Source organism: Pecten maximus, chromosome 8 (assembly GCF_902652985.1).
Source record: "Pecten maximus chromosome 8, xPecMax1.1, whole genome shotgun sequence".
Lineage (NCBI taxonomy): Eukaryota > Metazoa > Mollusca > Bivalvia > Pectinida > Pectinidae > Pecten > Pecten maximus.
In genome coordinates, this window is record NC_047022.1 from 27,927,190 (window position 1) to 27,940,907 (window position 13,718).

Consider the following 13,718-nt stretch of genomic DNA (forward strand, 5'->3'; position numbering starts at 1 on the left):
TTTTTATTGTTTAACGTCCTAGCAACAGCTAAGGCTATTTCAAAATGACTTCCACTGTGTGCGAGATGCCAAGCATGACACCCCATCCTATCCTTACTGACAACGGGCGAACCAGTTGTCCCACTTCAAAAATGCCAAGTAGAAACTTTTTTCTAGACTGGCATGTCTCGGCTAGGGATAGAGAACCCAAATCCTTCCTCACAGGGCCTTCCAATTTGCAGCGCTTCCAAACAACAATATATTCAAAGAGTCAGATCGAAGCTGTCATATTCAAAATTTCCATTGAAAGAAATCCAATGGAAAGTAAAAATAGAGGGGGGAAACAACAGCATCAATACAACTTCTAGTGAAAAAATAGTTTGGAGAAGACAAAAATAAACGCTTCCAGATCTGCATCAGTCTGACGCTTTGTATTTGAACTGCACTGTGAATATTATATTTTCAGAGCGCGTTTGAAAGTTTTTTTTCGTGAGCGCGCTCCGAAAATATTTTGATATTTGGAAGCGCGCTCCGAATGTTTTGAAACTGTCCGCAGCTTAAGGCCAAACGAGATGCAGTGTCAAGGGAGACATTAGAAAGAATACAAGAGAGAAGGTACGATCCCAACTTGAGTTCCTTCTTACGACCGTACAGTGGGGGTAGCACGTACAATTCGTACACCCTACCTGCAGGTCCCCATAAACATACGCAGAATGTAAATTTATTTAATTAATCTGTGTTGTGTATGTGTTTATAATATATACAGTATATACACAGTTACGGTGCCCTCCGGTCTCACGTAATCTGTGTTGTGTATGTGTTTATAATATATACAGTATATACACAGTTACGGTGCCCTCCGGTCTCACGTAATCTGTGTTGTGTATGTGTTTATAATATATACAGTATATACACAGTTACGGTGCCCTCCGGTCTCTCGTAATCTGTGTTTTGTATGTGTTTATAATATATACAGTATATACACAGTTACGGTGCCCTCCGGTCTCACGTAATCTGTGTTTTGTATGTGTTTATAATATATACAGTATATACACAGTTACGGTGCCCTCCGGTCTCTCGTAATCTGTGTTTTGTATGTGTTTATAATATATACAGTATATACACAGTTACGGTGCCCTCCGGTCTCACGTAATCTGTGTTGTGAGGAGACCATTCTGATCTTACTTGGTCACCCTTCTAGATCCCGTTGTCCTTTTTGAAATAAACTGCAGATCGAAACTACGAACGACCCCACCTACCACACATGATGATGTTCTGGTACAGATCCTCAGCTAAAATTTGACAGAGCCAGAGATTTGTTTTTCAGATAATTTAATTGTTATGTAGGTAAAGTCGTAACAGCGGTACATTTAACACACTAATTTAAATAAAAGATTCTACAACAAACACTGAGTACTGATATAAATCCGTGTCCTCGCCATACACAATGTATGATTACATTTACCCACCACACGACATGTTAAATAAAGTTAACAAATGAACAGGCAAAATCAATATCGTCTTAAAACAAAATAATCTTCACTTCATTTATAAATAGTTTTAATTGATATTAGTCATTTTAATTTTTCACGATTTGTTCACAACGTGACTACACCACAGAAACGTCCCTAATTATGGGTACATACTAAAAATTACATAAAGAATTACACCGTAAGGGGACTGGATCCTAAAATGTAGCCGATACGTATTTTTTTGTTAACAATGTTATTCAATGAAGTCTATCAAAACAGTTAATAAAATATATCTTTCATATAACTTAATATAGTAAATGATTAAAACATATACAACCTAATGCTACTAGACAAAACAGAGTGGGTACCTGTAACTCATATACAACTGAAAATGAAATTCAATATTCATTTCATTACGTCTGACACAGAAACATATTAAGAAATATTATTGCAGACAGCCAAGTACTTTTGTATCTATGAACGCGTACATATATATTCAGTGTACACAATAGACACATATAAATCACACATGTGACTTGATACATGTGACTTTTATAAAACCTGAGAATGTTAATTTTGTATCACCTTATGTTTGCTTATCAAGCAGGATCTTTACTTCCGTATTTCGAGGCCAAGTGTCATCTTATATACACAGGCAATATTCCTTCACGTGAATTTACACGTGAATTTTTTTTCATGTGAATTTCACATTTTTGCCCTTTTCACGTGAAATTCACGTGAAATTTCACGTGAAGGAATATTGTCCGTGTAGAAAACATGTTTGAAATGTATTTGTACTTAATATGCTTAATATAATACGGGATACAAAGGGCTTAAAGGAATATGAACACAATATCGGTATCAATGTCATTTTTGACAGTCCTATGTATAATGAACAGACGCTACACGGACGCTACACGGACGCTACATGAACGCTAAACGGACGCTACACGGACGCTACACGGTGCCGTCCAATTGCCACACTTTAACATAGTCCACTTTCATGGCTGCGTCCTCTCCGTTACGCTGATAGGGGTTCCAAGTGGGGTACCAGTTATTTTTGGCGTTCCAGAAGTCTAGCGAGGCACGTGAGGACGAATCCTTCCACGGTTTGGGGTGAGGAGAGTTGGTGTACCCGTCAGTAAAGAAGCCGGTTACTCCTCCTACGGCTACGTTCATGATCAGGTGGAACTACCAAAACGAAAACCATACCGACTTTGTACACTTCATTATACTGATTGATATAATTTTTTATTTTATATTTATAGTTTCTGAATTCCTGTATACATAAAACAAAATCGCAGCTCATGTATGTGTAATTGTATATAGTCTTTACTGTTTGCATGCACGAAACTTCTTGATCTGTCATCTCAGATTGTAGATAAATATATTTGTGAATCTGTTCAAGGCGACACACTAGAACAACTTGTGTCAAAACCAATGATGTTTCGAACTACAATAGATTACATTGTATGTACTTATAAACCATAAGGACAGCTCTACTGCAATAGATCATGATGAAAATACGGCATCTCATACCGTCCTGTAATCTCATGAAAAAAGTGTGACGAAATGATCAATAAATACGAGCCAAGTTATCAACCTTCGAAATACGGTAGACATACCTTCTGATCAAATGGCGCCATTTTACTATCGGCCCTCCACGGATTCTCGATACCCGTCCGGTCAAGGTTACCATATTTCCAGAATCCCCCATTGGCTGAAGGAGACACGTCTAACGTTTCCATACCGTCAAAGAAGAATCTGTCGACATATATATATATAGTTTTCAACGTAGTGTATCAATAAATGAGAAAAATCATAAAGCTTTATTATTAAATTAACACGAACTTCGAGGAAATTAATGTCTCCTATCATGTTTTTTTAATTGTATCCTGTTATTGATTTCAAGTCATAGTATTAACATGTTCCCGGTCACATATGGATCACCCTGTCACCTGTACGAACGCTAACGGGATTGACATACTTGATGTGGTCAGCTGTCCATTCCAGTCCGTATGTATGAAAATCATCCCCTAGAGTTCCACTGTTGATCGTCCTGTTAAAGAAATAAGAATACCGACATTAAAATGTGTATTTCTCTGTGAACCTTTCAGAAACACCCAATGCCTAATTAATCATTATCAATTTATATATTTCATTGAATGATTTATTGTGAAATAGTATAGACTGAGCTGTGATTGACTGCAGAATTGCTGAATGTCGACATACCCTCGTAAACTTTGTGTGGTTTTAATTGGTATTAGAATTGTTCTTAAGAGTGTTATGTAATATGCCCTGATATCTTATACTCAAATTAGGAGTAAAGAATGCCTTCAAAACTAACAGAATTAAATGAAGGAAGGGGAAAGATACTTACTTTGAAACATGTGTCGTATAAAAGCGGTTGTAGGCGTAGTTTGGACCGTAGTGGAGTGTACTACCGAAGCTGTCTACGCCTTTACTTACACCCCCAGAGCTCCGGTAGTCACGATTACCTACCAAAACAACAGATAACATCGAAATTAAAACATAACCTTAATTATAATTCAATAACACAAAGATGAGGCAAAATATAAACGAATCATATTTTACGTTGAGACCTTTGAATTACAATATAGTTCCAGGAGCGTTAGTGTTTGATCCTTCGTCGACGTCATTCCGTTAACGTTACAGCTGATGTGGTGATGTCATAGCTAATTAGGTGCTGTAATCTTTCATTTCTTTCAAGATAATTCTCTATTATTACCACATATCGTATAAAGTACAGTGAACGATAAGTTACATTTTCACAAATGACCAGCATGCATCACTTTAAAATGTACGTAATCTTAACCATGCATATCCCCAGTTGAGATAAAATGAATTTCGCCATAATATGAAGTGTCCGATTAGAAATAAGTGATATTTTTCTCCCTTTCGAGATATTGTTAAGTTACATATTTTAGCGATTTTTACGCTCGAAGCTTCGTGCTAAATTACGATTGTGTTAATTGCGCTGTCGTTACGCTAATCTATTAAACTTGATATTAAGTACGTTTACATATATTTGTATCTAAGAGTTATATAATCATGGTGAAACTTTAAATTAATATTTGTTTAAAATTTGCAGTGAGAGCAGCTTACTCCTTAATCTGAAAGTTTTGATTGTAACTGGGAATTAGTAACATAATGGGCATTCTCCTTTATAAATAGGACGTAATAGGTAAAACACTTGCTTCCTGGAGATGTTTTACGTCTGTGTCTTTGTTTTCAACAAACCCATAATAGCAGAATAACTTATTTTTCGAAGAAAATTTATACATGGAAAGGACTGAGCCACTTTCACAAAACTTACCTCGACTCTCCACAATATCAATTTCACCGGAAGCAGGCCAGGTGCCATACGCATTTCTTGTTGGCAGCATCCATATTGCTAAAGCAAACAACATCAAAATCAGATTCGAAACGGAACATTCCAGTGAAACAGTTTAAGTTTTAAAAACATATCTTTTGAGTAAGTCATGAAAGTAGAAATAACCCCATCCATTTGTTATGTCATCCTTCTATTTGATAATTGTTTGTTACTTATTCACCAATAGAGTGAATCTCTTCACAACAGAAATTTGATATCCAAGAGGTAATCATTTAAATAAAAAAAAAATTCAGATTTCAGATATAGCAGCGAAACCATTCATTTAAGTGTTCACATTTAGTGGGCTATTTGCTGTTTGTTTTCTTTTTTTTTGACGTAAATGTTGAAAAATGCATGTTATTCTTTGTTATTTGTTTTCTTGTTTCACGTTCAAAGGTCAGATAAAGGAAGAGGTCACTTACTTATCACGGCCATAACAGTATAAAATGAACCCGGGTATGAAATAGGGCACCGTATTAATTACCATGATTCATCATATTGGAGCACTCTAAAGCACGGATGTTAGTATATAGGGAAATATAACACGCGAATCCATCTAATTCGAGGATAACACTATTATAATTACCACAAACAAATTAGTTTACCTGCCTTACACACCGAGTCGGGCTTCCCTCTCATCGATATATAACCTATATATTATCCTGTAACATATCCTAGAAATTTCGATTGCTGTGCTTCGTCTTAACGATACTAACCAGGCCATAGCCAATCCCCGATGGGCATCTTGGCCCTAACCTCGACCTTCCCGTATTTGAAGTTGAAGCCCCTTGAGCTGCGGAGCCTGGCTGACTGTATTGGGTTGATGATGTTGTTGGACGATCCAGAACGGCTACATCCATACCACGCGTTATTAGTACAGGAACCTGAAACAGAATCGAAATATACATTGTTTGTTTTTTGTTTAACGTCCTATTAACAGTCATGGTCATTTAAGGACGTGCCAGGTTAAGGAGGTGGAGGAAAGCCGGAGTACCCACGTAGGTTTCGAACTCGCAACCCAGAGGTGGAGGGCTAGTGATAAAGTGTCGGGACACTTTAACCACTCGGCCACCGCGGCCCCTTCGAAATATACACTGATGATATTGCTTTGAAATGTTCTTATCACAACAGATCAAGTTTTTGTTTGTTTAAGTAATGTATATTCGAGTGGCAATTCAAATGTTGACCAATGAAAAAGGGAAATGACCGTAGCATAAATGACGTATGCATGCCATATACAAGAGGGAGAAGATGTATATATATGATGTTTGATTTAATTTTCCATTCATGATTCACCATACACTGTATAAAATTTAATTGGACAATTAATTGTTTTTGTACCGTACATCTATCTTAAAATGAAGTTTTATATATTGATAATGAGCTGCAAATGGAACCAATGATATGCAGAACGCTGTGTATGTTTCGTAAATTTAATTATCTAATCCCAACTAAATTAACAGCCATCAGAATGATTAACCCATTAACTATATATTACATATTGTATTAAAAATACTGATTTTTTTCTATTCTTCTTTTTTTTTCTGGATTATCTTAGTTACGAGCTTTGCATGAATATCTCTTAGCTCATAACTTAGGCAATCCAGGAAACATAGAAATTATCAATTCTTTTCACGGGGCAAAAACTGAGCGTAAATACTTTAATATCACAGACTCTGCTTAGGCTGTAACAATACCCATTCATCATTGCTTTTATCATGATGTGTGTTATATTCTTTTCTTTGGATACTTCAAGAACCTTTGTCTTTGTGTGGTCTGTCGTAATTTAGTATGTGCTGATTATGTTTAAATTATCGAGTCTATACAGAGACATGTATGATGTTTTACTGTATAACTTACCCCAAAGGTCAAGGGTCCCAGACGTCAGGAACCGTTCTCCAAAACGATCTGAGGTCAGTGTCTGTAATGTAAATGGTAAATTGTTACTGATACATGCATAATATAAAACAACAGTATGCAAATATATGGACGGTATCTAATAGTTTTGTCAGTTATTACAAAGATACATTATCTTGTTGATGATACTTTTTTGCATCTTACATAACAAAGAACTAGCGATATACTAGTAAGTGATTTATATTCAATAATACCTTTAGGTTTATATATACATGTCTCTAACCTGCTAAACCCTCACTAAATACATTGTACATGTTCGCCAAGATAGGTTGAGAATTTAGTCAATATACGAGCCCATATGTGATATTCACTTTCTGCATTTTTGTGTTTATATTTGTATGCACTTTTGTTCATACCATTATATATTATATATATCTGTTCTAAACCTTGAAAACCAAAAGCTCAATAGCCTGTGCCAGGATCCATTTTTTTTCAATTATGAAAATAAAATCATTAAATGATTTAATGCAAAAAAAACTTAAGGCATCATCAAATTAAGTGTAGCAGTGTTTCTTTACTAAGTTTCGAGTCGAAACGAACATATTGAACACATGGATACAAATGGGAGCATTGTGTCGAAAGGAGATGAACAGACAGTGTCTGGTGTAAGTTATTGGTATAACAGACAATGTCATGTGTAACAGACAGTGTCATGTGTAAGTTATCGGTATAACAGACAATGTCATGTGTAACAGACAATGTCATGTGTAACAGACAGTGTCCTGTGTAAGCTGTCGGTATAATAGACTGTCATGTGTAACAGACAGTGTCTGGTGTAAGCTGTCTGTGTAAAACACCAGTCGTTGTTTGAACGACCACCTACCGGTTTGATGTAGAGGACTCCATTATTGACATAGCTGTTTGACCTGTTGTTATGGTAGTACTGAAATTCCCAATTCTGTCAAGACAAAAAGTACAGTACATCAGTACAACAAAATCATATACACTGTATGTAAATATGTGTGTATTGCTGGCGATAGCATATTTAAGACTTGTAGCAAACAAACATTTGTGATTTCTTTAATTAACATAAAAATCATATTGCTGTTTATTATTATCATAAAACATTATCCAAAAATACGTCTGTCGTTAGTTATATTGTATTGACTTTTCTATAACGAATCGTGTATCCTTTTTTTTCCAAACTTCGTTACACACGTCTGACAAACTATTCCTATAACGAACTAATTTCCTTGGTCCCAGAGATTCGTTATTAAAGTGTTTTACTGAATGAATACTCCATACAACTTCGTAAATAAACAAGCAGTGGTGATCATTGTATTAGTGATGTTTTCAATGGATACTATATGCAAATGACAACATACCCCGCCCCCTCCTGCTGTAACCTCATGTTCCCACATCTCGTGGTCTAAAAAGTCAAAGTTGTCGTCAAACACCAGACAGGGATTTGTAGTGGTGCAGGTAACACCTGAACAAAATTGAAACAGAATAAATTACTATTGAAGATATAGACAGATAAAAACACACGCAAAGGGGGGATGGGGTGGGGGTGGGGATGTGGGAGGGGGGTTTGTTTGGGGGGCAAAATGAAAACAACACAAGAAAATGCATTGGTCCTGTACAAGGTAATTCTCACCAAATTTAAAGGAAATATACAAAAATGAAAAGTAATGTTCAATTTCGTCATATTTGTTTTTTTTATTGAACGCATATAAAGGTTTTATTCGTAGACCTACTTCCGGTTCCAGTTCCGGTTCCAGTTCCGGTTCCAGTTCCGGTTCCAGTTCCAGTTCCAGTTCCAGTTCCAGTTCCAGTTCCAGTTCCGGTTCCTGTTCCTGTTCCAGTTCCAGTTCCAGATCCGGTTCCTGTTCCTGTTCCTGTTCCGGTTCCTGTTCCCGTTCCGGTTCCGGTTCCGGTTCCGGTTCCTGTTCCTGTTCCCGTTCCGGTTCCTGTTCCCGTTCCGGTTCCTGTTCCCGTTCCGGTTCCTGTTCCCGTTCCGGTTCCCGTTCCGGTTCCTGTTCCCGTTCCTGTTCCCGTTCCGGTTCCTGTTCCAGTTCCAGTTCCTGAACCTGTTCCATTTCCGTTCCCTGAGCCTGTATTATATATAATTGACTTTTATTGAAATTCTCAAAAATTACATGCAGAAAAATAACACGTGCAAAATAATAATGCATCTTGTTGCGCAAATGGGAAAACAATCGCAGTTAAGTATATTCAGATAACGATACACCTGGTGATTCAGTGACATAGGGTAGTATACAACTGTTGTATATTTCTAGTATACCTGGTATGGAATTGTATCTTCAATATATATTGTACTATATACAATACATTTTTATACATAACTCTACCTGGTATGCTGTAGGAATTGTATTTACAATATTATACTATACACAATACTTTACTCTAACTGGTATGATGTACGAAATATATTTACACATTTATCCATGTTCGCTTCGATTGGGAAAATCGGCAAGTTTAAATGAGGTACAGTGTAAATACAAAGGTTTCCTCATATTGGTCAAAAACGAATAGCTTTTTCGAAAATATAAGTTTTATTAGTTTGATAAATAAATTTCACTGGCAAAAATGCTATAAAGTTTTGATGTACATTTGTAGGAACAGTATTTACAATATTTCACTATTTAAATTCCATCCGGTATGATTAAGGAACTTATTAACAATGTTGTACAATACTTTATTCTATCAGGTATGACTAAGGAACTGTATATAAATACTATTCTCTACCTGGTATGGTGTAGGAAAGATTCAGTTTCTGCTCCCCTTGTTTATTCTTGATACCGTAAACCCAGTAGTTGACGACGTCCCCGGTATTCACGGTAAATCTACTAGTCGTGTACACGAAAACGCCATCTGTGGATTGAAAATCGTCTTCATATAACAGTAAATCGTTTCCCATATTGCACATGTGCTATACAGCATCAATGATTGTTCCAAATCTAAAATTTCTAAAACCAAATAGAGGCATAATGGCCACGAGTAAAAATGGGGCGTTTCATTATAACACTTGACTCGATCAGCTTTACAGGGGGTCTTACATGGGTTTCCATTTCATATGAGAGTTGTAAAGCGTGTTTAATAATTTTGGATATTCCCCACTTTTCGGGATAAAATAAAAACAAGTGTCTCAAAATTATTGACGTCAGAACGAATTAAATATTCTGTATAGTTCATAGTTCATAGTTCATAGCACATCGCTTCATCAGATTGATTTATGAAAATTGGGACCTTCAACTAATCCCAGATCAGACACGTGCTTGTTTTACACGTTTGTTCATAACACATTTTAAGTGTAGTAACCCTTTACAACAAGGGGTTATGTCAGATAAGATACATTTCCATCTGGACTATATTGATTTGTTATCATTTGTTTCTCTGAATATTCGATGTTTACATTTATATAACTTACTGGTTGGAGTTGTGATATCCACATTTCCATCTGGACAATCTTGATTTGTTTCCCTCAATATTCAATGTTTACATGTACTTATATTATAACTTACTGGTTGGAGTTGTGATATCCACATTCACATCCCCAGCTTGTGTGTTGATCACCGGTTTGTTGATGCTGAAGTGAAGAGCTACCAGCGAGAACCCTTCATCTACAATTAATGGACAATAATACTGTACAATGAAGAAAGTTATCATATAATTCCCCTTAACTCCCATTGGTGTAGTGATGTGAAGAACAATATTCATGACGTCGTTTGGTCTGACGTCACTCTATTAGGTGTATTTTTGACGTCACGAAAATACGTGCTACTGGATTAAAAAGACCAGATTGATCAATGTATCTCGCAACCATTTTATGTAGTTATGTTATATAAAAGATGTACATACTCACGGTGAATATATTGATTTTAAAAGTTCAAAATAAATTGATGATTTCATATTTATTTCCACGAACTATATTTTTGTCGGAAACGGTCGCTTTTACTCGTTACATCGCAAGAAAAAGTCCCACTGACAGAGCGAGTTGGAATTCGGAATGTGATAACATTGTTAGATGTTGAACATAACGGAAATATAAGCGCTCGTTATGATTAATTTGTCTGCAATGCTGTGGAAATTATAAGACAATAAATCCAAAGAAGACAGTTTAATGCTTATATTGATATATACTCTACAAAAAAAAAACCACAAACAAAAAACAAATAAAAACAAAAAACTACAATGCTGTATATATATCTCAAAAGGATTTCAATAATGGACAATAAAATGAATACGTTAAGTACTGTAATCTCAGGAAACCTTATGGCTTCATCCAATTTATTGTAATAGCCACAGGAACAATGACTTATATACATGTATCTTATTCTGATGTTTGTGTCATAATTATCAATCATAAAAGCCGTTGATTGATGTTTTTAAACTAATCTATTTATTCAAATGATTGTGAAATGGTTAATTGCTAAGATATTTTCCTACTTGATAAGATGAAAAAAAAAAAAAAAAAAACCGAGGGGATTCATGACGGGAAGCATTTTCAAAACCTAACCTCAGGCTTCAGCAAATATACGTGTAATTGTTTATTTGATAAACCATTCACTCTCTTTACCATCATTTATTTTATTTTCTTAAGCGACTATTTTAATGTAGAAGAAAGCGCAATATTTCATAAATCAATATTATCAGTCGTCCTACCTGGTATTTCAAACTGAAGTCCATTTGGAGGAACAGCCGTTATAGTGGCCTGTTGGATGGAGACCGCCAAGTCTACGGCGACCGTGAATAGGAACAGAATGGGGAACATCATCTATGTATAGGAAACAGGTATAGTGTAACGAACCCAAACAACGTGTAATTACAGAAAACATGTATTATAGTATCACTAATCAACGTGTAATTACAGAAAACATGTATTATAGTATAACTAATCAACGTGTAATTACAGAAAACATGTATTATAGTATAACTAATCAACGTGTAATTACAGAAAACATGTATTATAGTATAACTACCCAAAGAACATGAAAATACAGAAAACATGTATTATAGTATAACTAATTAACGTGTAATTACAGAAAACATGTATTATAGTATAACTAATCCACGTGTAATTACAGAAAACATGTATTATAGTATAACTACCCAAACAACGTGTAATTACAGAAAACATGTATTATAGTATAACTAATCCACGTGTAATTACAGAAAACATGTATTATAGTATAACTAATTAACGTATAATTACAGAAAACATGTATTATAGTATAACTAATTAACGTATAATTACAGAAAACATGTATTATAGTATAACTAATCAACGTGTAATTACAGAAAACATGTATTATAGTATAACTAATCCACGTGTAATTACAGAAACATGTATTATAGTATAACTACCCAAAGAACATGAAAATACAGAAAACAGGTATTATAGTATAATCTACCGTATCTCTATTATGGAAGTCATCATATTTGAATCAGATCATTTATTTTCATCAAAAGATAATATTTTCTTCTTTTAGAACATGAATCGATTTCCTTAATTTGTATCCAAAGCATAGAAGAGCGTGTTATTCATGTGCAGCAGTAAAAATCTACAAATAGATGTGAGCAAATAAAATAAACAAGATAGGATAAACTGTCGATATTGAAAATTGTTAACCTCCCCCTTCAAAGCGAACAAGTATAAACCTCATTCTCCAAAACAAACAAAAATGAACCTTTTTTTTCGAAAATGAACACAACTAACCATCCCCTTTTCTCCAAAACGAACAAAAAAATAATCGTCCTCTCAAAAACGAACAAACTTAACCTTCCTCTCCAAAACGAACACAAATTAACATCTTTCTCAAAAAGGAGCACAAATTAACCTCCTTCTCAAACATTAATTAATCTCCCTTTCCAAAACAAACCTATTTTAACCTCCGTCTCACCGAAGTTTTCTGAGTGAAATTAGTCCATCGCTAAATAAAGACACGCCTTCGTGTCAAATGATATCAAGATATCACCCCGTTTTATATAAACGTAAAAAATCAATAGAATCCTGTAATAATTAAAAATCGCTTGTCAATCAAATAAAATATTGTTAATTTTCTAATTCATTTCTAACTAGAGTTTTTTATTGATGAAAATATGTTGAAGCAACGTTGAAAGTGAAAATAGATTCGCTTACCTTCTGTTGTATGATTGCAGCAGTGCTCGTTGACTGTATAGTACCTATGATGTGTACTCCGGTTTAAATACCTAGCGGAGAAAATGCTCGCAGGCACAATCAATTGTTTGGTGAATATTTGTAACAACGTGTGTCATAGATTTGGACTTTTAAATTGTTAGTAAACATGGTGAGTAACTCCTATTCCAGTATTATCGTCAATAGTAAATAAGTTTTCTCGAAGAAATATTTCTGTACAAAGTATAAGAGACTTAGGTATCTTATCCGTTTTGATACATAAACCATTAAAGTGTGCACTGTGCCTAAAATGGTGTACCATGCTCCTTAATCTCTTGCTCGAGTTTATGTTCATGCGCGGCTGGTCAAATTAAAGCCATTTTCAGAAGTAACAGAGACATCGCAAATTGATAAATACGTTTAATCATCTATTGCGATATAAGTTGTTTTACCACGAGTCTAATAGTCTATTGTGACAGTGTTTAATGGCGACCTAATTTCAGGACGTTACATTTCATACATCTATACAGATATATCTCATTTATTAGGCAAAACCTCAATATTTCATATTAGGATTTTTTTGCATATACATACATGTATCTAATATACATCTTTACTGATATACCTCATAATCAAACCATTGCCAATCCTAATGTTACAAATGGAATGGAATTAATAGAATAGGGATTTTTAAGTACCCTAAACATCTTTTGATCCTTAACACATGATCCTCAAAAATGACTCTCATATCAAAACATTGAATTTTTGTTTCAATCTAAACATTAAAATTACCACTTCCCATTCTAAAAATAAGGAATGCATTCGTTGTATAGTTCTGTTTACATGTAAGTGGCCT

At 34.9% G+C, this 13,718-nt stretch overlaps 1 protein-coding gene across 1 annotated transcript; it reads right to left on the reverse strand.

Annotated features, from left to right (window-relative positions):
- Positions 1–1,294: 1,294 nt before the first annotated feature.
- LOC117332247 (beta-1,3-glucan-binding protein-like) lies at positions 1,295–13,220 on the reverse strand. Its single transcript, XM_033891131.1, has 14 exons — positions 12,866–13,220; positions 11,389–11,500; positions 10,248–10,346; positions 9,472–9,597; positions 8,460–8,816; positions 8,088–8,191; positions 7,586–7,660; positions 6,706–6,766; positions 5,562–5,729; positions 4,789–4,866; positions 3,832–3,949; positions 3,439–3,510; positions 3,077–3,215; positions 1,295–2,642 (listed from the first exon to the last, which is right to left on the reverse strand). Exons 2-14 carry the CDS (start codon positions 11,498–11,500, stop codon positions 2,409–2,411), a joined length of 1,743 nt encoding a protein of 580 aa, XP_033747022.1. The 5' UTR covers positions 12,866–13,220; the 3' UTR covers positions 1,295–2,408.
- Between the last annotated feature and the right edge of the window lie 498 nt (positions 13,221–13,718).

Excerpts from the sequence above, each read along its gene's own strand:
- LOC117332247 (XM_033891131.1), bottom strand. The coding sequence starts at position 11,500 with ATGATGTTCCCCATTCTGTTCCTATTCACGGTCGCCGTAGACTTGGCG. Across the intron at positions 10,347-11,388 it reads ACTTCAGTTTGAAATACCAG|ATGAAGGGTTCTCGCTGGTA; the intron begins GTAGGACGACTG and ends CATTAATTGTAG. Across the intron at positions 8,817-9,471 it reads TCTTTCCTACACCATACCAG|GCTCAGGGAACGGAAATGGA; the intron begins GTAGAGAATAGT and ends TATATAATACAG.